Source organism: Electrona antarctica (assembly GCF_951216825.1).
Source record: "Electrona antarctica genome assembly, chromosome: 23".
NCBI classification, from domain to species: domain Eukaryota; kingdom Metazoa; phylum Chordata; class Actinopteri; order Myctophiformes; family Myctophidae; genus Electrona; species Electrona antarctica.
In genome coordinates, this window is record NC_136804.1 from 27,614,950 (window position 1) to 27,641,425 (window position 26,476).

The 26,476-nt window shown below is 43.6% G+C and overlaps 1 protein-coding gene across 2 annotated transcripts; it reads right to left on the bottom strand.

Moving 5' to 3' along the window:
• Nucleotides 1-8,874: 8,874 nt before the first annotated feature.
• ints13 (integrator complex subunit 13) lies at nucleotides 8,875-26,123 on the bottom strand. Of its 2 annotated transcripts, none has more exons than XM_079493846.1 (17): nucleotides 25,684-26,123; nucleotides 24,232-24,498; nucleotides 23,450-23,524; nucleotides 22,703-22,905; nucleotides 21,721-21,801; nucleotides 21,261-21,351; nucleotides 20,008-20,136; nucleotides 17,755-17,839; nucleotides 17,065-17,157; nucleotides 16,316-16,405; nucleotides 15,323-15,501; nucleotides 12,533-12,697; nucleotides 12,143-12,297; nucleotides 11,686-11,919; nucleotides 11,060-11,184; nucleotides 10,719-10,848; nucleotides 8,875-9,546 (listed from the first exon to the last, which is right to left on the bottom strand). In XM_079493846.1, the coding sequence occupies exons 2-17, from the start codon at nucleotides 24,454-24,456 to the stop codon at nucleotides 9,510-9,512; spliced, it is 2,097 nt and encodes a 698-aa protein (XP_079349972.1). In that variant the 5' UTR covers nucleotides 24,457-24,498; nucleotides 25,684-26,123; the 3' UTR covers nucleotides 8,875-9,509. The 2 variants fall into 2 exon arrangements, with proteins under 2 accessions (XP_079349972.1, XP_079349971.1); XM_079493845.1 differs by having other exon boundaries at nucleotides 15,323-15,516.
• Nucleotides 26,124-26,476: the final 353 nt, after the last annotated feature.

Here is a 26,476-nt window from a genome sequence, read left to right on the forward strand (position 1 = left end):
TCCATCGATTCTCATCGGCTCCCCATCAAACTCTAACAGGAGACGTTGGTATAAAGCTGAACACAACAGCGTTCAGTTCATCATTTTGGACAGCATCAGTGACAGCATTTTCCAAGTTACAATCTCTTCAGTTGATGCAAGAGCTGTCCCCAACCCCACCTCTAAGGATTGAGGTATTAACACATATAATGTCTCAAAACAAATCCCCAGATATTTTGTTAGTAACTGAGCAGGTAACTATACCTGTACAACATGAAATTATTAAAAGTACAACAACGAGGCCATCTATCCTTACTGAGACATTAACCCAACAAACAGACATGCTTCACTATTTTCCTCCAACCACAACGTTTCCAAGAGAACCGTCATCTGGCTTATCACCAGATGTGTCAAAAGTACATCAACAAACGGAAGTGGAACTGGAGGGTTCGATGCCAGTTCTGTTGTCAACACAGGGGACAACTCTGACGACAGCTACACAAACTTTACCTTTAAATGTTGGGTTCTATAGTGTACAAATCAATCCATCCAACACAGCATCGCCATTGTTTATTGAAGAGAGTCTAAAGACGCCATCCTCCTTGTTGCCGCCATCATCATCCACGTCAGTGTTCTCGGTTACTGGCAGCTTGACAATAATTGCTTCGCGACTGGATCTCAGCGACATGGTTTCAGTGACTCTGCTGTCAGGGTTAGGGGTGATGATGATGAGCACACCTGTATATTCTGACCCAAACAAAGTAACACAAACAGTGAGTCCCAATGCTTCATCATCAACACAATCATCCTGGCATCTAAGAACAGTTTCGACTCTGATCGAAAGCACGCAGATCATTTCAGTGCTGTCAGCTTTGACAGCTTCTATCACACTAAGGTCGTCAATCACCTTAATTACAAGTGATCAATACTATCACGTCACCTTAGAGCCTGGGATGACACCGGGGAAACATTCAACAAGAGCATTAACAGTAACCAACATCGCACCAGGCCTAACCTATAGTGTTAGTCCTACATACTTACTGTCATTCATAGGTGACATTGGACCAACACCCCAGTCATATTCTGGTGCTATAGCTCCCTCTACTGTCCAAAGAGCTTATACTGAGCTCTCCCATCCACACATTCAGGGCCTAAATCCCTCATTTCTGCAGTGTGACACCTCTCTGGAACAGGGAATGGTAAGTGTACATTGGTGTACACATCCACAGGACAGCGCCTACTCTGAACACTCTAGCTTTGCGGTTACAGCTGTCTCTACCGATTATTTGGACTTGGAGTCGTATAAAGATGAGCGATACTGGACTGCTTCTGCACCACTGTTGAACACATTTGACCAAGCTGGACCATTCTTCTCCATCCAAGCCGGGGCAGACATGTCTGAGAAATATTGTATTTCCTCCACTGATGATGTCAGAGAGGAACCACATCCTTCAGAGGGAATGATCTCTACCCCGTTTCCATCACCGATGGAAATGTCTACGAGTGCTGCTCCCACTCTCTCAGATGTCAACCTCATCCCCGCAGCGCAGACACACAAGGTTGAGAGCTCAAATTCACTGTTCAACTCTGTGGGCCACGGTTTCTCAGCGATCTTACGAAGCACCTTAGCATGGATGGGAACGACCCACAGTGGAGATGGATTCACGTCAAATAAGAAGCCCTCATTAATCGGCCAATCGTCCTCCACGCTGCCAAAGGCTCCAGGCAGCAGAGCAATCCCAGTGTGTCCATTCACAGGGGGACACATCAATCCACTGGTCCCAAGTACCAGTCCACATTATAGTACTGTAATAACATCAGCGCAGGGAGGAGAGGTGAATCTGGGCATCACAGCATCCACACGCCAGAGCTCTGTTCTGCCATCATCTACCAGTAGGCCTACCATAGTTTCACTCTCAGGTTGGTACTAACTAACTAAATTAATTAATTCATATTACTTAATTAAAGACAGAAAGACAGAAAAGTTGCCTCATTCACACGTATCAAACACAATCAAACAAATGTTTGGACATTTTTGGGGTTTTTTAGGCCACCACAATGCTTTTCCAATGGGAGTCATATGGTTTGACCAAACATTTGTGTGTTTGCCCCGTGTTTGTCCCGTTGGGGAAAAAGTCCTGTTGGGGAAAAAGTCCCAAAAGTCCCGTTGGGGAAAAAGTCCCAAAAGTCCCGTTGGGGAAAAGTCCCAAAAGTCCTGTTGGGGGAACAGTACCTTTGGGGGGAAAGTCCCAAAGGTCCCTTTGGGGGAAAAGTCCCTTTGGGGAAAAAGTCCCTTTGGGGAAAAAGTCCCTTTGGGGGAAAAGTCCTGTTGGGGAAAAGGCCCAAAAGTCCCTTTGGGGGAAAAGTCAAGTCCCTTTGGGGGAAAAGTCCCTTTGGGGAAAAGTCCCAACAGTCCCTTTGGGGGGGGGGGGGGGGGGGGGGGGGGCCTTTGGGGGGAAAAGTCCCTTTGGGGGAAAAAGTCCCAAAGGCCCCTTTGGGGGAAAAGTCCCTTTGGGGAAAAAGTCCCAAAAGTACCTTTGGGGGAAAAGTCCCATTGGGGGAAAAGTCCCAAAAGTCCCTTTGGGGAAAAAGTCCCAAAAGTCCCTTTGGGGGAAAAGTCCCTTTGGGGGAAAAGTCCCTTTGGGGGAAAAGTCCCATTGGGGAAAAAGTCCCAAAAGTCCCTTTGGGGGAAAAGTCCCTTTGGGGGAAAAGTCCCAAAAGTCCCTTTGGGGGAAAAGTCCTTTTGGGGAAAATGTCCCAAAAGTCCCTTTGGGGGAAAAGTCCCTTTGGGGGAAAAGTCCCATTGGGGAAAAAGTCCCAAAAGTCCCTTTGGGGGAAAAGTCCCTTTGGGGGAAAAGTCCCAAAAGTCCCTTTGGGGGAAAAGTCCTTTTGGGGAAAATGTCCCAAAAGTCCCTTTGGGGGAAAAGTCCCTTTGGGGGAAAAGTCCCAAAAGTCCCTTTGGGGAAAAAGTCCCAAAAGTTCCCTTTGGGGGAAAAAGTCCCAAAGGTGGGACTTTTCCCCCAAAGGGACTTTTACCCCAAAGGGACTTTTGGGACTTTTTCCCCAAAAAGACTTTTCCCCCAAAGGGACTTTTCCCCCAAAGGGACTTTTGGGACTTTTCCCCCAAAGGGACTTTTACCCCAAAGGGACTTTTGGGACTTTTTCCCCAAAAAGACTTTTTCCCCAAAAAGACTTTTCCCCCAAAGGGACTTTTCCCCCAAAGGGACTTTTGGGACTTTTCCCCCAAAGGGAAATGAAAAAAAATAAATAAAAATCACACCCGTGTGAACTGAGTGGTGTAAGGTATTATATAGCCTGATCAGCTCTGACCTGACGTAATGTCTGACGTAATGAAATCACACCCGGGTGAACTGGGTGACCGTAGCAAACCATGCTCATTTTTTGGTACGAACAGACAGACAGACAGACACGTAAACTAACAAAGCCAGTCGAAGGAGTGGTTTACACCACTCAAAAAGTAATATAGTGTCATCACACTATCAGCCCCTCCCCTAACCCCTCCCCCTTTATCATACACCTACAGCTGTGGGTGTGGCTTCAGTTCAGGTGGATCACCACCCATCACCACCCACCAGGCAAACCAGGCATACTTGTCCACATAAAAGCATGATTTTAACAAATACTGTACACTGTACAAAGTTATTCCTCCTTATCTTATAATAATACCTGATCATGTTTTAGGGTTGAAAAAAATCGTGGCACTCCATCTTTAAAGTGATAAACATGGCATGATAAAGTGATTAAACATCTCATAATAATCATTTCAGGGCCTGCTAATCTTCCACCTAAAGTGTTGCACTCCATCCCAGCTCTGATGGCAACTGTTGGCTTCCCGTTCCACTACACCATCCCACCAGGTAGCCTAACAGTGGTAGAAAGTAATTAAGTGCATTTACTTTGAGGTATTTGTACTTTACTTGAGGAATTCCAATTTCCAATACTTTTACTTCCACTCCACTACATCTTTGCATTAAACTCTTGGTTCCACAGCACCTCAAAGACCCTTAAAACAAGGAATTTGTGTTTTTTCTATGCATTTGGTCATTAGGGTCCACAGAATAAGAGGCCTGCTCTGCCGGAAACCATTCCGGCAGAGCAGGCCTCTTATTCTGAATCCATTCCAAGCATTAGTTTTGCACGAAAAACACTCCTTGGGCTAAGAACAGCCTTAGACGTCATCACAAATGTGATGAGGTCAGCACAAGTGGCTATGGCCGAATTTAGGCCAAGGAGTGTTTGTGTAAAACTAATGCTTGGAATGGATTCAGAACCATGAAAACCCCCTAGTTTGACATATGCTACTTAAAGCATAATGAAATTTGAAAAATGTTTCCTTTATAATTTGTATATGGTGTGGTGTACAAAAATGTCCGTAACTTTTTTTCGCAGTGATTCCGGCAGAGTAGGCCTCTCATTCTGTAGACCTTAATGACCACTTGAATAGAGAAAACACAAATAAAAAGTACGGCATGACATCACAGGTTAAACTCTATTCCTTGAGCTTTTGGGCCTGTGGCCCCCCGGCTATGCATGACTTCCCCCTCTCCCCCTTGCCTGTCAAACCACTGTAAATCTCTCAATAAAGGCAAAAAAGCCTATTATACTAAAAAATATCTTAAAAAAAAATCAATCTCCAATCCAAATGTACTTTTACTCCACTTAATTTATTTGAAAGCTTTAGTTACTATAAAGTTACTTTGTAGGTTTTGATTATTACAACACATTAAAGGACCACTTCACCACTTTTCAACCTATCTTCATATAATAGGTCCTCACTAATAATCATGATAAAATGGCACGATTTCTTTCTACTGGGCAGTTTAGAAACCGTCTTCCAGTGACATCATCATTAGGCAGATTTTTTTTTAAACAAGATTTCTTTACAAAAAAGTTTAGATTTTCATTATCGTGAGAACGATGGCTTCCATTTTCGCATTGCAACTTTTCAGGACTAGAAAGCCTGCCGTTTCTATTAGCTTGTATTCCCCATCGATGATGTCACTGGAAGACGGTTTCTGAACTGCCCACAGCCCTCCTATGAGACACAGACACAGAGTAGAACAAAAATGCGCCATTTTTTTCATGATTATTAGTGAGGACCTATTATATGAAGATAGGTTGAAAAGTGGTGAAGTGGTCCTTTAAGCACTTAAATAGCAGATCTACAAGCTCACAATGCGTTACGATGTGATGCATTGTGAGCTTATACTCGCATTTACCGTGTTATGTGTTCCGTAAATGCTGAGTACTTTTTCCACCACTGGCCAGGTACCTTCCTGGACCCGGAGGATGGGGAGGCCGACCTCCTCTCACTGGAAATGAGGCTCCTTGACGGGCCTCCGCTGAGCGCCGGCTCCTGGATGCGGTTGGACGGCCTGGAGCTTCACGGTGTACCTCTGGAGGTGGACCTCCAGTTTGCACCGCAGCGCCTCGTCCTGGCCGCCCACGACCATCAGGTAGTACTGCAGCCATTTTCTTTTCTTTGAAAGAATTGTACACATCAATGAATCAACACAAAAAAACATTTGAATAGATGTTTTATAGTAGCCTAGTAACATATGAGTAAGCTAGTAACATGATGAGCCCCGTTTCATCTTTGTTTTAACCCATTTAGGACTGAGGCCGATTCTAAAAACACCTAATAAATCCTGACTGAAGCTTTCTGAAAATCAAATATGAATTACAAAACATTTTTGTAATTTGTAATTGTAATTAATTTTTGATTTTATTGATTAGCCGTTTTTAGAATCGGCCTCAGTCCTAAATGGGTTAAAACAACTGTTGTACATAGCACATAACTACCCCAAAAGGGGTTCCCCTCCTAAAGGGGATTCTACAAATGTCTTGGCAGTTTTCTGAAAAACCCATGTTTCCATGTAATTGGCCGCAGACCCCCATCTGAAAATATGTTGCAGGGACCCCCCCAGAAGCAAAGATTTGAGTCAAAAACATTTGGGCCACATTTTCACGATTTTTCAAAAATAGCAGAACTACATGAGCTTGTAGATCTGCTATTTTTCAATAGCTAAAGTATAACATAATGCTTAAAACACCATCAGGGGTTCCCATCCGGAATAGGCTAAATCAATTAACTGTTCCCATCCCATATCGACAGGGCCTTAGTGCCTGGTTGCCCCTGACCCTCGACCTCCACCGCAGCTCCGTGGACCCCTGCCACCTCTTCACCCTCACAGCTCATCGAAGCCTCCACTCCATCCTACGCCAGCGTCGAAGGGTGGAGCTCCTGTTGCACAAGTTATCTGGCTTCTTCAACGACTCCGGTGGCGCCCACCTCTCCGTGGTCTCCATGACACCTGGCTCCACCGTGGTGACTTGGTACAATTTCAGCTTATGCGAGAGGTAAGGCCTATCATGATTGCTACATAATAGATAGATAGATCTTTATTGTCATTGCAACAAGTACAACAAAATTAAAAGTGCCAACCGATCAGTGCAACATAAACTATGTCCTCATAATCACCATTATTTTCGCATAATAGTTTCCAACTTTCCATTCATCCGTTGAAAAATTAATTTTCATATATTTTCAAAAGGAAAAGATATAGCAGATCTACAAGCTCACTGCGTGTTGAATTGCGAGCTTGTAGATGTGGCTATTGTCAGTAATTCCTTTGTATATTTAAGTTATTTCTGCCCTGTGCAATTTATTTTTACAAACTCTAAAAGGCAAACAAAATTCTAATTTCCAATGTGCAATGCCAAACCCACAATCAGAGCTTTGAATCGCAATTATTTGAATGACAATTAATCATCAAGTAAAATGTCATAATCGTGACAGCCCTAGCGAGAGGAGTCACAGCACAGAGATGCGGTGCCAAGTGGGTCACATACAGAGGATGTGGTCAGAGATGAGCACCAAGGATGGGAGGGTGAACCCCGCGTTCAGAAAGGCAATGCTCCCCGAGTTCCCCATCACCAAGGTACGACCTGTGCGCTACAGACCCGACTGCTTCTCAAATTATTCCAGTCCCACGCCTGGCGTGACTGGTGGTGGCCCTACAGTCCTCACAAGAACTCCAACTCCTAATTTAGGCATTAGTACTTCCACAACTCCCACTACGGACACCAGTGTTCCCCCAAAGTCCACTTCCAACAGCAGTGTCTCAGCATCAATGCCGAATTCTACTACCAGCTCCGTCCGACAACCAGACACCTATCAGTGGATGGTTGCCGGTGTGCTTACAGCCCTTCTGGTCATCTGCTTCCTCATTCTGGTGGTCATCATCGTCGTTGCAGCGCTCTACTTCTGCAAAAGGCACAGGAGGATGAGAACGGTTGCATTTTTCCCCGCGGGCAGGGTGCTCTCCGTTCACACCGTGGATAAGGGAGCCGTCAGGCCCAGGCTGCCTCCGTTGTTCCAGCCCGAGTTTCCTCCACCGCCACCCAGACTGTGGATCAGCCTGACGCCAGGGGATAAGGGGCTGCTTAGCTCAGGTTATGGGAAGGGTGGAGGGACCTTCAACAAGGAGGTGGTGTTTCATAGTCACAAGCAATACAGACGTTTCCCTTCACAATACTCACAGCAGGACCTGGAGGGAAGGGTCCAAGAAGACATGCAGAGATTAACTTGATCTTTAGGTGATTAAATCATTTGGAAAGCTATGGCAATGATGGAAAAACATTTATGGAGTTGTTTTATCGTCGCCGTTGAGTAAAACAACTGTTACTTTTCAGGAAATGGATTCATGTTCCAATGGATGTTATGTAGTTATTTAGTCACTAAATAACTACATTTATTTAAACAGTAAGACACCTTATTTAAGGGCGAGAAGCGACCGCAGGAGCAAGTGGAAATGGTGTGGGGGGTTGTCAACATAAATACAGACAGCCACGTTTTTTTAATTCGGACTCGGAGTTCTACAGAATATATGGGAAGTGAATGGGAAGTCCCTGGCAGTCAAAATGACAAAAGCGATCTTTACAATCTTAATACTTAACTATTTTATAAGAACAATATTGATGTAACTAAGAGATTCAACGAGTTAGCTATATTTGATATACACAGATTAATAAGGAATAATCAAAAGTCCTGATGCGACATTTCCTGGTGTAATGCGGGCGGTCGCTTAGCGCTCCGCTGTTACTCCGGAGCTGAAACTTTCTGGAGTCGGCGGAGCCTAGTGCGCGTTCATGTGTTTGGGCCCAATGCTGCTCGAAACCGCAATAGCACGGTGTGTGTGTGTGTGTGGCAAGCAGCATTAACATGAAGAGCGTGTGACGGAAGTGTTACATGAAGCGTGACAGGCTTGAGCTTAGTGAGAGTAGCGTAACGGAAGTGCATTACAGGCAAGGCAAGCACTCTCTATGGTTGGCCCATAGAAAGCTATGCAAGCACTACAGTCAAAGTGAGTACAGGAAGTGTGACAGGCTTGAGCGTGACAGGCTTCCTGCACGTTTTCATAGTAACTGAGATAATTGTGACCTGCAGTCGCAATTATTGCGAACGAAGTGATTGCGAACGAAGTGAGCAATTACTATAGAAGCCGGCCTAGCTTGTCTGTCTGTCAGTGTGTGTGTCACGCTGTAACACCCCCCGCCCGCCACCAGAGGGCTTACGAACTGAAATTGGAACAGTGTGTGTGTGTGTGTCAGACTGCCACAACATCTTTGTTCGCTTCCCGCGTTCACGCGTCTTACTTGTTTAGTTACTAAATAACTACATCGAATCCATTGGATCACAGGTCACAGTACTATTTATATTTGTAGCATTATTATTATTTATTGACAGGAGCTTGAAATACTTTTTATTGTTTAAATATTCATTAAACTCAGGTGTCCCTACCTTCTTTGGGCAGGTCATTAAAGGTGTGACAAAACAGCGAATGTGACGCATTGTAGTTCAAAAGTAGCCAATCTACAAGCTCACACTGTCACACAATGAACCACAAATGTTAATGTGATGTTTCCAGTTAAAACCAAGGAAAGTTGTGAATTGTTGAAATACTGTATTTATTGATGATCAGCCGATTCTGCACACTGCATTTACTTTTCTCAATTTCATGGTCTATAGTAAGATTAGATAACACTAAGATCTAGTATCTAAAGTCGTTTCACATTACCAATCTCTGTGTAAAGTTATTGCATGGTACAGTCAAAAAATGTTTTTGCTTCCTTATTTCTTGAAAATTATGAATCCGGTCCCAAGTTCATACCAATGACTCATCTGGGTATAACAATATCAAAGTGGTCATATTTCATTTAAGTGATCAACTTAACTATCAGGATCACACAATGACCAGAGATTAACCTCATTTAACAGCAGCTAAACTTCCATCTCAACACAACCAACTACAAAAGCCTGGCTTTCATTAAAAAAAACGTATAAAATCCTATATTGTAATTTTGTTTAGCAATTCCATTTCCATGTACATATTTAGAGTCTGCCAAGGTCTATGTCCATGCCCTTATTTGGAAAAGAGTTGCAGAGAACAGTCTGTGGTCCCAACCGTCACGATCATTATGGGATGTCTGGACAGGGGACACCGACATCATCTGGAGCCTTTGCCGTTTTCATGAACATCCATGCTGCAAAGAATAGATACAAATAAATAAATAAATACAAATAATTTGTTCCTCTATATTTGGGATTCTATTGTTGTGTGTGTGAAAATAATCTTAACCATGAACTGATGTGAAGTAGTAGTGAAAATAGCCGATCTACAATCTTGTAGATCTGCTATTTTCACTAGTATGGGTCCCGGGGAGACCATAGACATAAAAATCACACCAGTGTGAACTGAGTGGTGCAGTGATGTCACACACTAACCATAGCAACCATGCTCGTTTTTTTGGTACGAACAAACAAACACGGGTACAAAGCTGTTGTTGGAGTGGTTTGCACCACTCAAACAAAAGGTAGACACTAGGCTACACTAGGCTCTGAGGCGTGTGCTTCTGGAGAGTAGGCAAGGTTTAATTCCCGAGATTCCTTGCGAAGCATAGCGGAAAGCATGTGCGGAAGCTTGCCAAGCTTCACATGCTTCACGCATGCGTCACAGAAGGGGACGTTCGGTAGGCCAATCAGAGGCAATGTAAACATTTGTTTTCTCATGCCAATAAAGCTCCCTTTTGAATGCATTGATAAGTTCCGGAAAAGACGCGCTGTGATTGGCCAGTGGTCACTCGAGTGGCAGCGACGCAGCGTGCCTTCCACACTTCCACCTACGATGCAAGGTTAATTAAATAAGGTTAGGAAGCAAAGGCCGTACGGTGGACTCCATGTTGCTCCCTGTAAGGAAAGAAACATGGGCAATGGGCTATATGCAGCCAACACTTTCGCGTTCCACCGAGTCCACCGTACGGTCTTCGCTTCCCGTCCTCATTTAATAGTTCTTGCTACGATGGAGACACATCGCTCCAATGAACACTGCAGTTCATTGGCCAATGAGGCTTTTTTTGTCTATTTCTATGGGGAGACATCAAATTTGTCTTTTGGGTCACAGGCTAAACAGTTTGGAAACCACTGAGTTAGGCGCGATTCATACTCTTATTTTAGAGCCGAATAAAAGTCGGTTCGGCTCTGTAGAGCCTACAATGTGACGTAATTTGAGGTTCGGGGGGGGGGGGGGGGGGGGCAGGTAACGTCCTAAAGTCGGCTCTTCGGTGCTACTGAAAATTTCTGACGAGCCGAAATCATTTCGGCACTACAGCGGTAAAATAGGAGTATGAATCGGCCCTTCGAGTAAAGTGCCACCCACCCGTTCTCCTCTTTCAGATGCTGGTAGAGGTCAGCCTGGTTGTTGACAGAGTTGATTCTCCCAAAGAACTCCTTCCTGGAGTTGGCAGTTGTGATCCTATTGGTCCACAAGCTGAGCAGTGACACTGGCCCTGAAAAAAAAAAAAAAAACACACAAACACACACGTTAGTAGTATATCAATTATTTTCATAGCAACTATTTGATTGAATAACTTTTTTTTTGAATACATGAATGTGAATACATTCTAATCAATAAAATCTTTGAACTGCTGCACCGCTACAGGTTAGTTAGCCCACCTGGCCTGAACAAGAGCCAAGCAGCAGTTGAGTGAGTTCTTGTACCTTTGGCTTTCTCTGTGGGCTGGACGTCCTCCGCGATGAGACGAGGCCTCTTGATCTGTGGCTCTGGAGAGTCCGGAGAGTCCTTTATGATCACCTCTGACTCCTCCTCTTTCTCAACCTTCAGCCTGGACGGGGTGAAAACAACAAGGGGTGGACGTTTTACGATCAGGGGGTCAGAACGTAGTTCAAACTCGTATGGTCCAAGGGCGTTGGATAATGATTTACTTTTGCAACCCGAGTACATATGTGTGGGTGTGTGTGTAAATGGGAAGATAGCAGAAAAAGGTACACAAGGGCCAACATTTTAAATAATCTGTATAGGGTAAATCCCGCGTTAAGAAATTACAGTTTTGCAGCTGATGAAGTGAGCACAATTCTATTTAGTGTGTTGTGTGTTATTTAATTGTGTGTAAACTTAAAATACACATATCACATTTCTAGACCAGTGGTTCTCAAACATGTCAAGGACCTCCACATTGATGTACATGTATGTATTTGGACCCCCATCTGAAAAGATTTTGTCCCAGGGACCTCCAAAAGAGAATATTTGTGTGGGTTAAAATTGTATTACAAAGTTATCACAATTTAGCTGGGCACCCTCTGAGAATCTCGGTCTTTCTCCTGACCTGTCGGCATCCTGCCAGCTCTTGTCGTCACCGGTGTCTTTGCTGCCGTTCTTCTCGGCTCTGTCCTCCTTGTCCTCTCTCTTCCTGCCTCTCTTCTTGCGGTCGTCCTCTTCGGGGGGTTTGCTGCGGCACGCCACGATGCACTCCAGCACCCTGTGGTGGCGCTCGCTGGCCGCCGAGTGCGTCTTTACCAGCGTCTCCAGCTCGTTCCACATGATGCGGTACTGCTCGTCTCTGTATTCACGTAAACACACGCGTCCATGTCAACTTACACATTTATCGGCAGACACACACACACACACACACACACACACACACACACACACACACACACACACACACACACACACACACACACACACACACACACACACACACACACACACACACACACACACACACACACACACACACACACACACACACACACACACACACACACAGTGTAGTAGTGTACCTCTTGGGTCCTTTTCCTCTAGAGCCCACAGTGGAGATGGGGAGAGGGTCATTCTTCCTCTCCATGTCCACCAGGTTGTAGACTGTCTTCTGGCAGGTCAGCACGTCCTCCTCTGACAGCGTCTCCTTCACTATCAGGTTGGCAAGAGGGACAACCTGGAGGGAGGACAGACAGAGAGAGTTAGACATATGGTGGACAGTGTCTCCTTCACTATCAGGTTGGCAAGAGGGACAACCTGGAGGGAGGACAGACAGAGAGGGTTAGACATATGGTGCAAAATGGCAAAGCATCGGGAAGTCCACATAGCAGCAGGAATAGCGTAGCACCTCATCTCTAACATGAGGTTGGACATAATGCGATAGATCTGAGGTGTAAAGTTAAAGTTCTCACAGCCTGCATGTTGAAGATGGTGGTCTGGGAGATGATCATGGGCCAGTAGCGCGTGTATCGCTCCAGCTGGGCCTTGGCTCTCTCCGCAGGCAGCTTCCCACTGGGATCATGGATCAACTCTGACACTGGTGTCAGGCGGTTCTCTCTCATGAACTCCCCAAAGTCCTGAGGATGGCAACATGAACATGCATGAAGTTGATGCTCTTGAACGCAACCCTGGTCACGGTGTCCCTATTCTGGGCAAAATGTTTTAAATATTGTTTTTAAGTAATGTGACAGGAAAGGGGGAGAGATATGGGGGGGGGGGAAATGCGGGCCGACGGGCTCGGGACTCCAACCCGCAGCACACCGCCAGCCTGGATTACCGGCCTATGTGCCTGGACCGCTCAGCCGCGGCCCAGGGCAATTGGACACAATTTCAAAACACACGACACATTGTGAGGTTGTAAATCAGTTATTTTTACTATTCATTCACCATATGACTTAAGTGTACTGGGCTTAACCACTTGAACCCCAGCATCTTATTACATATAGGGTTGATATATTATTTTTTAATTATGTAAAAAATGTGGGCAAAATAAGCTTTATGCTTCAGCCCATACCTTTCCGGGTAAAATAGTCACCATGTTGACTTAATTAATTGCTCGCAAAATGGTTGTAAATTGCTCAACCATTTTGTTTTGTTTTTAAATGACTGAAATAAAAATGTAACTAACTAACCTACTGTATATTTTGGAGAACATTAGCTGAATATAGCCAAACCACAAGCTCTGAGCTTGTACATCAAATCAGTGTTTACTTTTCAGTGGTGACCACTAGATGGTGCTCTTTGCCATCATACGAGTCACCATTGCACACACACTGTCACACAGGCGTGAATCGTCCAAGCATAGGCATGGTAACGCCCCGCCTGCCTGTGATTGGCCTCCAGACACTGCCCGTCTTGACTGTCCTCCGAGGTGGATAGCTATGCTGGATAGTCTGATGCAAGGTTACTCTGTGGTGGGAAATAATACAAGTAGTACGGTATGATACAAGAGAACTATAACTTGTAACTTTTGATTGAACATGCACTCCGTAATATGATTTGGGTGTTCTAAAATAAAGTGTTTGTGTTGATTATTGTGTAATTTGTTTGCATGTGTAAACTTGAAACATTATTGTACTATAAAAAGGTCTATTTTCCCTTCATCTTTATCCGTTAGTGTAATATTAGTTAACTATAATTAGATTAATACACAATAATCAACACTAACACTTTATTTAGTACACACCCAAATAAAATCATAGTACAATATGAGGAGTAACCTCGCGTCTCGGAGGACAGTCAAGACGGACAGTGTGTCGGTAGGCCAATCACAGGGCGTTACCATGCCTCAGCCATGCCTATGCTCGGCCTCGGACGCAAACGAGATTCACGCGTCACACAGACACATGAGAGCACATGATCGCAAAATCTCAGTCCCCGTTTATTCCATTTTGAAAAAAGCTTTTATATATTAACCGTTTACCTCACAGGTCCCCAAAGTGGGGTCCGGTGACTTATCCAGGGGTCTTTGAGGGGTGTCAGGGGGGGTTGCACAGCTTGTGTGCATGTTTAAACACTTAAGACCTATTTTATTTTTCTGCTATGTCACATTATGACCTGGTTGTTTTCAGTCGTGAGAATTAATTTTGCTTTAATCTTTAATCATGCATAAACTATGAAAAACAACTAACTGTTAGATAGTGGTCTGTCACTGCTTTGAGTCGCTGTATTGTAGGTATAATGGCAGATATAAATATAATAAGATATATAAATATTTATATTTGGTAAATGTGGTCTGGTAGAGCAGCAATACGTGCAGTTTTCTTTTCTAAAATGTTCACCACTTTGAAGAAGACGTGCAGTAGTAGTGGGCTTTTTTTCTAATGTCTGTTAATTTATTTTTTGCTGTCCAATGCAGAGGCGTCTGGGAGAAATGCGAGGCCCTGTGCGATATGTTTTGGGGGAACAATGTGCGCGCGCGCGATTTTTTTGAATTAATTAATTAATTAATACATACTTCAGTGTATAATTCGACTGCGTTGCGCGGTCGCGCGGCCGATCTACAAGCTCACAACGCGTCGCGCTGCAACGCATTGTGAGCTTGTAGATCTGCTCTAATTCTGCAGCGCAAGCTAGCACGGCACTGCGCAGCGCAAAGGGGGACAACAGGGGGCCCCACGACCGGACGGCCGGGCGTTGCTTAACGGGAGGATGAATAAGTGACGCCGGTTAGGAGGAGGAGGAGGAGGCGACGCGCGGCCGTCGGGGGGGGGGCGGCTCCAAACCGACCGCAGCTTAAATAGGTGAAAAATCAACTGCGACGGAACGGGCTGCGATGCGATTATTGTTTCTTAAAAAAAAAAAAAAAAACACTGCCTAGCGCGAGGCCTCGCATGCGCGAGGCCCTGTGCGGCCGCACCACTCGCACTACCCTTAAAGCGGCCCTGGTCCAATGCTGCCCACCAGCCCAAATGCGAAACTCTGCTTATGCCTACTCCCTGGTAGCCTGGATCCAGCCCTGAATCGCTAGCCACGTGACGCCCATTAAGAAAATATGCTCTGGCGATTCAGGTCTGGAGTCTCTGTCTACGGCGGCGTTAGTGTCGTTCGAAAATCCGATCACAGCAGCCGATTGGCCATCAGCCCCGTCACTCAACAGCGTCAGACAACAAACGTGGCTGCCCCCACTGCGGTGATGAAATGAAATGAAAATTCAGACCGAGTGTCAGGCTTACTCCCTGGTACAAAACGTTCAAACTCACAGTGATGCGGTAGTCAGTGACGCGGCCCCCGCAGCCCTCGCTGATAGAGGGCGGGTCCTCCAGGGTGGAGCGGGTCATATTGAGCACGTGCAGGAAGATCTCGCCGCCGTGGCTGCTCAGCATGTGGCTGATGACCTTTGAACCCGACTTCCTGGGTTGCTCGAGGAGCACCGACCGTCCTGCCAAAATATAGCCTACACATTATTTTTAAAGGAAAAAGATATGTAATGGATGGATGGGAATGTCTGCTAATATCAAAGGCACTGGAGCTAAATGAAATGATGAGTACATAATGACTGTATAAGCACCAATAGCACAGTCTAATCTTTAATCTGATTCATGACAATAATAACAAGTAGCAACAGTAGAAGAGCATAAGTCACATTTATGATAAATTGCAGTTACTAGACTAAAGGGCCGTCTGCACTAAGAATGATAGAACTACATGGATAAGTATGACGATAATGATGTGAGAATCTAAACTGATGAACGATAAGGATCTGTAACATTAATCTGAGTGACGTGTTGAAACGTGGCATCCTGCAAATTTGGATTAATTTAGATTCTGAATGTGATCTCAATGATATTAGTTAATAGTTATCCTTGCCATTGTGGGGTGGACTCCACCATCCACCTAATGGATGTAAATCATACATGGGCAACTGGCGGTCCGGGGGCCACATGCGGCCCCCACCTTCACTTATTGTGGCCCAAAAATAGCAAAAAATAATTCAAGATTTCAATTCGAATATAGCTAAAATAGCAGAACTACAAGCTCAAAACGTGTCGTGCTGCGCTTGTAGATCTGCTATTTTTGCTACGAGAGCAATGTGGACCTTCTGGAGTGAGTGTGGAAATATAGTGACCCTCTCCATCGTCAAAGTTGCCCACCCCTGATGTAAATAGATTCTTATATATCGTTGGTGGTGTCGACAGCCCTTCCATACATGTATTCATGAAGCGTTCCATTGTGAGAAGACCACTTGAGCTTACCGTTGAGAAGGAAGTTGGTCAAACAGGAGGACGGACGGCTGTTCACATCCGTCGGTGAGATTCTATAGGCTCCTGTACAGTAGTGGAGCTCTGGAGAACACACACACACACACAGAACTCTTAACTAGGAATGGTATTATTTGTAATGTATGACTGCGGATGGAAATGAGCTAGCTAGCTAAATCTGGTATGTTTACATGAGATTATGTTCAGCTCATTGAATTCATGTCCATGTATTGATTCATTAATGTGCATTGTCCCGTCTAAATAAATAAAATTAAAAAACCTTCAGGCATCCAGATGGCTGAAGGTGGTGTTTGACAGAAATGTTGCTTAATAAAAGTGTTCATATTGAAAGTGTTGCTGGTCTTTGTGCACTTTGTGCATTTTTTAAAATACTTTGAGCCCTGCCTACGCACCCATCTTTGAGCCCAACAGGTGGGCATAATACTTTGTTGCCTGTCTAAATAAACAAAGTAATGGTCATTTTACAAAAATGCCAAATGTGACCATATTTAATAATGTTAGGCTCTGACAATTAACAAAAAAAGCTTTTGGTGAGAAAAGCCATCAGGTAGTTATTTGAAACGGATGGTGCACCGGACTGGCCACTAGGTGGCGCTGCCACCTTTCAGACATGGTTGCAAATGACCAGTCTCTATCGTAGGGAGCGCTACAAGTTGCCTACCTATACTGTTGGTTCTGGGAGTGACCTGTCTCTATCGTAGGGAGCGCTACAAGTTGCCTACCTATACTGTTGGTTCTGGGAGTGCACCACTTCAGTGTAACCGTCTCCTTCAGTCCACTGTCTCTGCTGGTGCTACCTGCCATGTGCAGGTCACCTATGGCAGAGACGAAGAGGGAGAATCAATCAGTAAGACTTTGAGAATCAAAAGGTTAGAAGAAGCCAAAGATAAGAAATGAAAATACACACTTGCACATAACATAATAAAAGTAGGTATGCAATGAGGCACAAGGCACATACATGTGCATTAACCCATTTTGACTTGAGATCAGATTCTAAAAATGTCTTCTATATCCTGACAGTTCTCTGAAAAAGCTATGTTTCTATGTCAGTCGTTCTTCGATTTTTCAAAAATAGCAGACCTACAAGCTCGTAGCGCGCCACTTGGTGGCGCGCTATGAGCTTGTAGACATAATGCTAACACCAAAAGGGGTTCCCGCCCAAAATGGGTTAAGCCATATCCATTTAGCTGCAGCAAAGCATGTGTACATGTTATAGATATATAATATATCTATAACATATATATATAAAATGTATTAACAATACATTTAATCTACAAGTTCATAACGCATGACGTCACACATAGTGTTGTGTAACCCCCTGGAACTTTGAGAGCCAGTGATCTACATAAAGTTTAAAGAAATTCAAATACAAAAGATGAATCCCCCAAATCCCCGGAAGACAGTGAACACACCGCTTTTGAAGAACTCCAGGTGAGCGTCTTTGTGATGGAGGAGTTCCACGTCGTAATTGGCCGACGTGTTGGCGTGCTGTTCCTCCTGTACATCCACAAAGTAATAATACATGAATAATAACACACACAGAGGTTAGGATGAATTCCACATGCCATACACAATGTGTACAGAAATACATGTGCTACACCATGCGCATACAATCGATTTATGTACACACTCACACACTGCTGCTTTCATGGCCCAGAAGGGTAAAACGTGATGGAGAACAGGATGATAGAAAGGTTTCTGCTGAAAGTCACATGTGGGTTTTCACTAAGGTTTCTAGCTCCGCTTACTGTGTGTAGAATACACACAAGACATAATCCATAATGGCTTGCTTGCCATTAGAAGGCTGTGTCCACCAAGATATATATTTTCCAGCTGGATGGCCAGTACAGATTAAAAGGCCGAACGTGCAGTACAGAATAGACACACTGCTTCGTTGTAGTGTGGCATTTCCATTGGAAACAATACAAATCACAGTAAAAGGGAAGAAAAACTAAATACTTTGGTGGACACAGGCCCTTAGGCCTGTCTTAAAATTAATGTATGTATAATCACAATAACTTTTATCGTCATAAACGCATACATTTTCAAACATTAACAAAATAGTGGAAATGGCACATCTACAAACGTATACAATTAGATAGTAAATGCGAGTCAATTCTTTGTATAATTACGTTCTTTGTCCCTGTGCAACTTTTGTTGACAAATTTTATTTATATTCCTATGTTCAATGCCAAAGACACAATATAGTTAATCTTTGTCAAATATTTGTATGACAATTGATCGTCAAGTAAAATGTCACGATCGTGACACAGACCCATGTGTGTCAGCCTACGGTATATCCAAACTGTGATATAGCTTCTCCCGTTACTTGGATGTTCGATTATGTCTAGCATTTAAAATCTCTGAAGTGGCATCTAGGGATTTCAGCTGCAGAGAGAGAGAGTCAACAAGGACGCTGGAGGGGGTTGGGAGGGGCTCAGAGTGTCAGATAGAAGACTATTCATGAAGACAGAACACAGAACACCACATCAAGAATATACAGCGGAACAGGGAGGAGGGGAGGCTGACTGGGCTACAGAGGCCAGAGAGGAAGAGTCTATCCACATCTTATGAAGACATGGGATGTCATCACGAAGCAAGGAGAGGCAACAACTGGTCCAACCAAGTTCACGTCACTGCTGCAAATGACGTGAAATTAACCCTAAGCCTGTTCACTGGTATCACATGTTATCTGCATGTTGTCCATGGCCTGCTGAATTTTATCTCACAAAAGTAGTGATTTATTAATACTGAATATGACTAAATATACTAATGGTTGTTAAAGGACGACTTCACCATTTATCAACCTATCTTCATATAATGGGTCCTCACTAATAATCATGATAAAATGGCACTATATTTTTCTACTCAGTCTGTGTCTCATAGGAGGGCTGTGGGCAGTTCAGAACCCCGTCCACCAGTGACATCCTCGTTAGGCAGATTTCTTTTTTAAAGTTTTTCAAGGTTTAAGCAAGGTTAAGCAAGATTTGACAATAAAATTATAAATGTGCAGATTGTGCTAGGCAGGGACATGCATGCAGAGCTCAAACTAGTTTCAACTCGTTCCAGACCACAGTTGCCCATCCTGTGCCGTAATAACACCACCAAGATGCTCAAGCCTGGCTGTCCTAATGAAAGATGGCCTGCCGTACAAACGGCTGTGCTCCACTCACTTAGGTGTGTGTGTGAGAGAGAACTACTGACCTGGTCGCAAACATTTAATGTGGGCTAGCAAAACAGAAAATACAGCATGAAAACAGCAGCAGCAGCAGCTCCAAAGAGACGTATCAACATGCAGATGAAATCAAATAAAAAACATAAGTCTGAATATTATGAGACATTTGGTGAGTGGTGAACACGGTGCACATGTGCCAGGGAAGAAAGAAGAGAGCAAAGGAGGAGAAGAATAATACAATCTAATGTAGTAAAAGGTACAGGAAGGAAGCAAAAACCAGGAGGAATAAGAAAGAAAGAAAGGTCATGAGGAGAAAGCTGAGGTGACCAGAAGGCTTGTTTTTTTTTAAATTAATAAATCATTGTTCATGCATTAGATAATAATATCCATCTACAATACCAAAATAATGTGTGTGGTGTGTGTGTGGAGTTATAAGAAGATGATTTGCTGTGTTTTGTCCTGTCATGGCTGCAGGCAGAGCCTGCCTCACCTTCATAGGGATGTTGGTGATGGTAGTAGAAGCCAGGTCAAAGTGCTGCTGGACCAGAATGTTGAGTTTTGTAGCCAGGTGCCTGCCTGCCCGCACACTGTGCACCTCGCTGGTCAGCAGCGAAGAAATCTGGCGGAGGAGGGTACAGGCTTTTGTTCCGACACTCATTAGACCGACAACCTACCTGAAACCCTAACCCTCCCTTTTTTGGACCATCCAATGAGAGTGAGCTTGTGAAGCATGGCTAACATGACGACATCTTACTTTCTATTATATGCTAGCACTAACATTACTGGAACACAAAACACGACAACTGTCTACATCATGATAAATGATTAATAGAGAGACAAGTCATTAATGTGCAAAAGTTACACCACACATTGTCTACAATCTGATTGAAACAGCAAGGAGGTTGTTCAGTCAGGAGGTGGTCACAGAGCCACAGTCTCTGCACAGACGTCAGACGTCCCCTTTTACACAAACAGGCTTGTGATGGCTCCCCGTTTCGGTCACATTTCGGTCTCACCAATCCTCCATTTTAACATTGAGCATTAATGTGTTGTCCCCCCCTCTCTCTCACACACACACACCCACAAGTGATGTGTGGGTTTGGGCATAGACATATATACATAGACGCCCCTTCCGGCTCTGAGGCGTGTGTCAAAATTGAAGGCACTATTTTCCCGACATTCCTTGCGAAGAATAGCGGAAGCAAAGCGGAAGCTTGTCAAGCTTCCGCGTGCGTAACATAAGTCCCGGAAAAGACACGCTGTGATTGGCCAGTAGTCACTTGAGTGACAGCGAGAGACATGGAGGATTCACATGAGTGACGTCACTCGGGCAGCGACGCAGTCGCATTCAGCAAATGCCTTCAGCACTTCTAAATAAGAAAGCTGCGGAGAACTGTTGCTTTGTGTTCACTCTTTTAATGTTTTCTGTTAGTAATCTAATCCCCCCTGGCTCTGATGTTGTATTGTTAATAACTTTGTTGTTTGTGTTTGTTTGTTTGTCTTGTTTTGTAATGTATATTGTCATGACTGTTATAAAGATTTGTTAAAAAAAAAAAAGCCTTCAGCACTGCACTTCCGCCTTCATTGGGATACACGTCGCTCCAATGAACTGCAGCGGCAAATGAGGCGTCTATGTATATATGTCTATGGGTTTGGGTGTATCTTTTTTCTCGATCACACCAGTGTCTCAGTACATGTAACGAGGTGTTTGAACCAGTTGAGGTCGCTCTAGTCTCCTAGTACCTCTTTCTTTGGTCGGTCAGAGACCAGCGCGTCCTCTCCCTGTGGGTAGATGTGGACCAGCACCAACTCACACTGCTGCAGGGCCATCAGCCTGGAGAACACACACACACACACACACACACACACACACACACACACAGTCCCAAAATAGTATAACAAATGCTATTGTTGTATGCTGTGTTTATTTAAAAAGAGAAAAGCATAAGCATAAGCTTTTAACTGCATTTGAAAACAGTGCAGGAGTTTTCATTTTCCAAAGTTTTTCATTTTCGAGTTCCAAAGATTTGCCAAGGCAGACTAGTGTCCACATGAGTTCTTGCACATGGGAACAATAGTCACTATTTATTGATGCTTGAGTCGTGTAGTTGCTCTACCAGAGCTCTGACGTCTACCAACCAGTCCAGAAAACAGGTGAGACATGATTGACTGTGACTGTGTGTACCTCATATTGCACACTGACCTGTCCGATCCCGCCGCCAGTTTGTTCTGGTCTTGAATTGTTTCTTGGATGCAGTCCTCCAACATTCGCACGTGGGTGTCGCTGTGCAACAGATGAACAACAAGATACTCCCGTTAATCTCCTGGCCTCATGTCGCCGTGTCATTGAGCAAGACACTACTCCCCTAACTGTTCCCTAGCACCCACAGGCGACAGCCTACTGGTCCTAAATAGGGTTAGGATGGGTGGTCAAATGCAGGGAACGAATTTCCCCAGTCCCCACAGGCATCATCGATTCAGGTTACAACAAAAAAAGAAGGCGAAAACGCTTGGAAAAAGACATCCATTCCATTCTGATGCAGTGGTGGAAAATAACTAAATACAGTACTGTACAATTGTGAGGTACCTTTACTTTACTGGACCATGTCCAAATGTCAATACTTTTACTTCAACTTCACTACATCTCAGAGGCAAATGTTGTACTTACTCCACTACAATTACTTGAACAATTTTGATTATCATTACAAAACATACATTTACCACTTCAGCACCATTTACAGTAAACTTTGGCTATTTGAAAATAGCTGATCTACAAGCTCAAACCTTCTTTGAAAAGTTCAAAATAATTTCCATCCATTTTAAACATTATGATAACTTTACTTGTGAAAAGGGACATTCTACAGAATGAGTACTTTTACTTTTGGTACTTTACGTATATTTTGATGGAAATACTTTTTGTACTGATTACCGGACTCTTTGGGTGTTTCTGCACGGCAGTAATGATACTTTTTATTTCAGTTTGGGCAACTTCACAGAATTGTAGCATTCATATTTCTTACAACTGCTTTTTTTCCCCCTTTTTCCACACAACCTCAGCTGATAGATATACTCTCATACACACAAACAACTTCGTATACATTTACAATTATTCACAATAAAACACGAGCAAAAAAATAAAACCAGATACGTTTACTCAAGTAAGTACTTTTCCCGCCACTGTTCACCTTTTAGCGTTGGTCAGGCAGATGATGCGTCCCCTGTTGGCGACCTTCTCCGCCGTGTCCATCAGCGCCGTGCGTTTCTCGTGCTGCAGCTCCGTTATCTTACACAGCTGCTCCACGGCCACCGCCAGGCCATGCAGGATGCTGCAGCACTCTGGGTCCTCGCAGGGGTTAGGTGGCCCCACGGCTGCCAGCGCCGCCATTAGCTACCATCCAGGACAGGAGGAGGAATAAAAAATACATGGGCTAATGATGCCATAACGAGATTATAATCATAATGAGACTCTCTTTTATTAGCCTCGGAAACCCAGACTTTTTTTTTTCTCCCTGGAAATATAAACGTCTGGGTTTCCGAGGCTAATAAAAGAGAGTCTCATTATGACTTATTAGTTTCATGTCGCACAGCTGCGTCTAGATTCTCCCGGCGGGAGCTGCCTATGCCATAGAAAGCATAGGTGGACCCCAGGCTACTCTTTTATTAAACAATGGTAGGTGTGCAAAACGTGGGCGATGTTTAGACAATGTTTCGGAAATAATGAAAATAAATGCGTGATTTAATATGTGGTAATGTAAAATTCAGAGCTGGTTGGCAAATGATAGAACTAATGTTTAAAATGGTTCTAACAACATCATGATACGACTACAATCTTCAACCAGCGCCATTTGTTGCCATTTTTCCTTCATTAATTTAAAAATGAAACACTCTGAAGAAGTCTATATGGGTTGTAAACAACAGGAAGTGTGGTTTACCTCATGGGTGCTCTGGTCTTCCTGTCTCCAGCTATTCAGGATGTGGAACTCTGAGTCACTCACTATGTAATTGACCTGAAACATAAAAGATGTTCATCAGTATATATACGCAATAACAACGGTGGCTTCATAAATTACTAGAACCGTATTGTTGGAATACTGAGGGCAAACATTCACCAAAAACTGCAGCTCACAACACATTGCTATGTGGCCGGGACATGGCACTAGTCAAACCACTAACCATGCCAATACAAATACACATTTTACCAAGTCCCTATGTGTACAAATTAAGTGTCCAAGTGTCGCCCTAGTACAAACACATACTTTTGCACACAAACACATTCGAACCTATCGAACGATTGTAGCCTAATATTTAGTAAAACACATGACATCATCGTTCGTACCCGAAAGTTATGCGAGAACGCCTAATGAGTTGCAAAAAAACGATGGCCTTGATAGACCATACATTCAAACAAATTCAATTGTGAGACATGGCCAAAGCATTTCCAGGGGTCCCCAGCCAAAAACGTTGAGAACCCCTGTGTTAACAGACATGCACAGCAGCTGATTTATTCTCCATTGTATGCCGTGTCGCATGGCAAACATAACTAATCTACAAGCTCAAAACACGTGCATCAACGACGCATTGTGGACTATTAAATTGGCTCACGTTTACCCACGGCACCATCGTACGATTAAGTAAAGCTTGAGGTGATGGTCGCCAAGTCGCAGACTAGTCAAGAGGCATTTATGCGGAACAACTCTAGTAAGGTGAGGCTAACCAGTTTGTCGGTTGGGTAGACATCGTAGAGGATTCGGCAGTATTCCATGGAGCACTCGACAGCGCAGGTCCACAGGGACTTGGACACGGGGGCCAAGGGGATGACTCCCTGACCTCGGCTCTTGGTCAACACGTCACACTCCACCTGCTGCCGGCTGGACTCAGCCATGTAGGGACAGTGATCCACCACGAAGGCAGTCTTGTGGGCGACGGAAAACATCTTCATTTTGGAGCAGGGGGTGGTGCGTGTGTGCCGTTGAGGGCACAGCTGGAGAAAGAAAAAGGAATGGTTTCGTTTCTCTATATACAGGTTGTCTAGGCCAGTGGTTCTCAAACCTTTTCATTTCAAGGACTCCCAGTTTCGTATGCCTATAATTTTCAGTATCTGCCGAATGCCGATACCGATTTTTTACCTGATCCAATTTTGTTTAAAATAAATAGAACACTTATGCTATATCACAATAGTACAATATCTAAAATCACAGACCAAATCCTGTCTAATATCTCTGAGTAACAGAACAGTAACAGAAGTAACAGAACAGTGTCCATTTCATTCCCAAGTCCCAGCTATCAAAATGTAGAACCCTCTCAAGGCTCACTTTGAGAACCATTCGCGGTCAAGAGGTGCACGCACATCCACAAGTCTGCAATTTTTAGTTTCGACGGGTGCTAGATCAGAATGGACAACACTATAAAAGGAGAAGGCACACTATCTTAATGCTGCCAAAAATATGAATTTATTAAGCGGTAAAAAAACGCGACGTTTCGACCTCTGCAGCCTTCGTCAATCGTCACTCCAGAACCACAGAGAGAAGATAGTCTGTACCTCACAGAAAACTCTTATTCTGTGAACTAGTTTGAGAACTGAGCAGGGTGGGATAGGATATAGTCCAGTTAGTATGGCGTCTGAACAGTATCTCAATATTCTATAATCCATAACTGGATATACATATTTGTGGAAGCTTTGACTTTTTTTACAACACATTCTCAGACAAGTTGTCTAGAATTCTGCTGAAAATATTAGTACATTTTATTATTATTATTATTACTAATCTTATGACGTTTTGCATATTATTGTTTGTATTTAAGTGTCTCAATGAATTGAATTATATGACCTCAATGGAAATAACGCCTGGGCTTTTTGGGGTTATCCTTTTGTATAAATCTGTACCACTTTTATTGCAAAATGTTATTATTCAATCAAAGATTACATTCACTACATTATGATTGGCTGACAGCTATGCACTGTGTTCATTCATTGGCTGACAGTCTAATTGTGTTTGTTAATCACAACAATGCTAAAGGTAGTTGATAAATGATTAGCCCTGGTCCAGTGCTTACAGCGAGTCTGTAAGCACTGGACCAGGGCTAATAATTTATAAGCACGTAATGTTATCCACATGACACAACATTCCAAATGTTAGTTATATAAATATTAGTTTAAGACTTTTACCTGACGAAGAAATATCCAACTTTCTCAGACGAATGGAAACCTCGGCCTGTTTTGTTTTTTAAATTATCTATGGGCTGATGGTTGAAGCTGATATATTCGGTATTCTTTGGTTATATGTTGTCAGTGATACTCGGTATGTCAGCTAAACCAAACAACAAATAATGAGGTTAAGTACCAAAGACAGGAGGCATGTCATGCACTAGCCCGTTAGCTAACTACCGCTAGCACAAGCATTCCTTTCCGTTTCCGTACGCAGCTGTACAAATAAAGAAACATAATGGTTTGCATCTAGATCTATGCTAATAGACTTGTATATCACTTTCTAAACGTTTCGTAACTATCACCAAATTAAAAGAATTAGCACCGACATCAAAACAAAGCCGTAGCGAGCTATAGTCACTTCCGGTGGATCCGTTACATTTGACAGTCCGACCCGCTCCTCGGGCTACATTTCACTGGTTCCTAGCAACCAAGAACAAACACGCCTCAACAAAACACGGAAAAGATTGCACATTCATTAACCTGCCTCAAAAGTTCAAAATATACATTGTTCTGCTTATAATAATAACACATTACCTTTATGGACGTTTTGCGTTTTTCTTGTATCCCACAGTGTGACAAAAGTAGTAATATTAGCCTACACCGTAATGTAATTTGTGCTATTTTTTTTAAATAAAAAGTTAAATGAAATGGTTAAGTCTGTCTGAGGCCTGACTCAGAGAGTTTAATAAAAGATGAAACAATTAAAAGTATTAAAAACTAAAAAGACATTATGACAAAACATAACTACCGG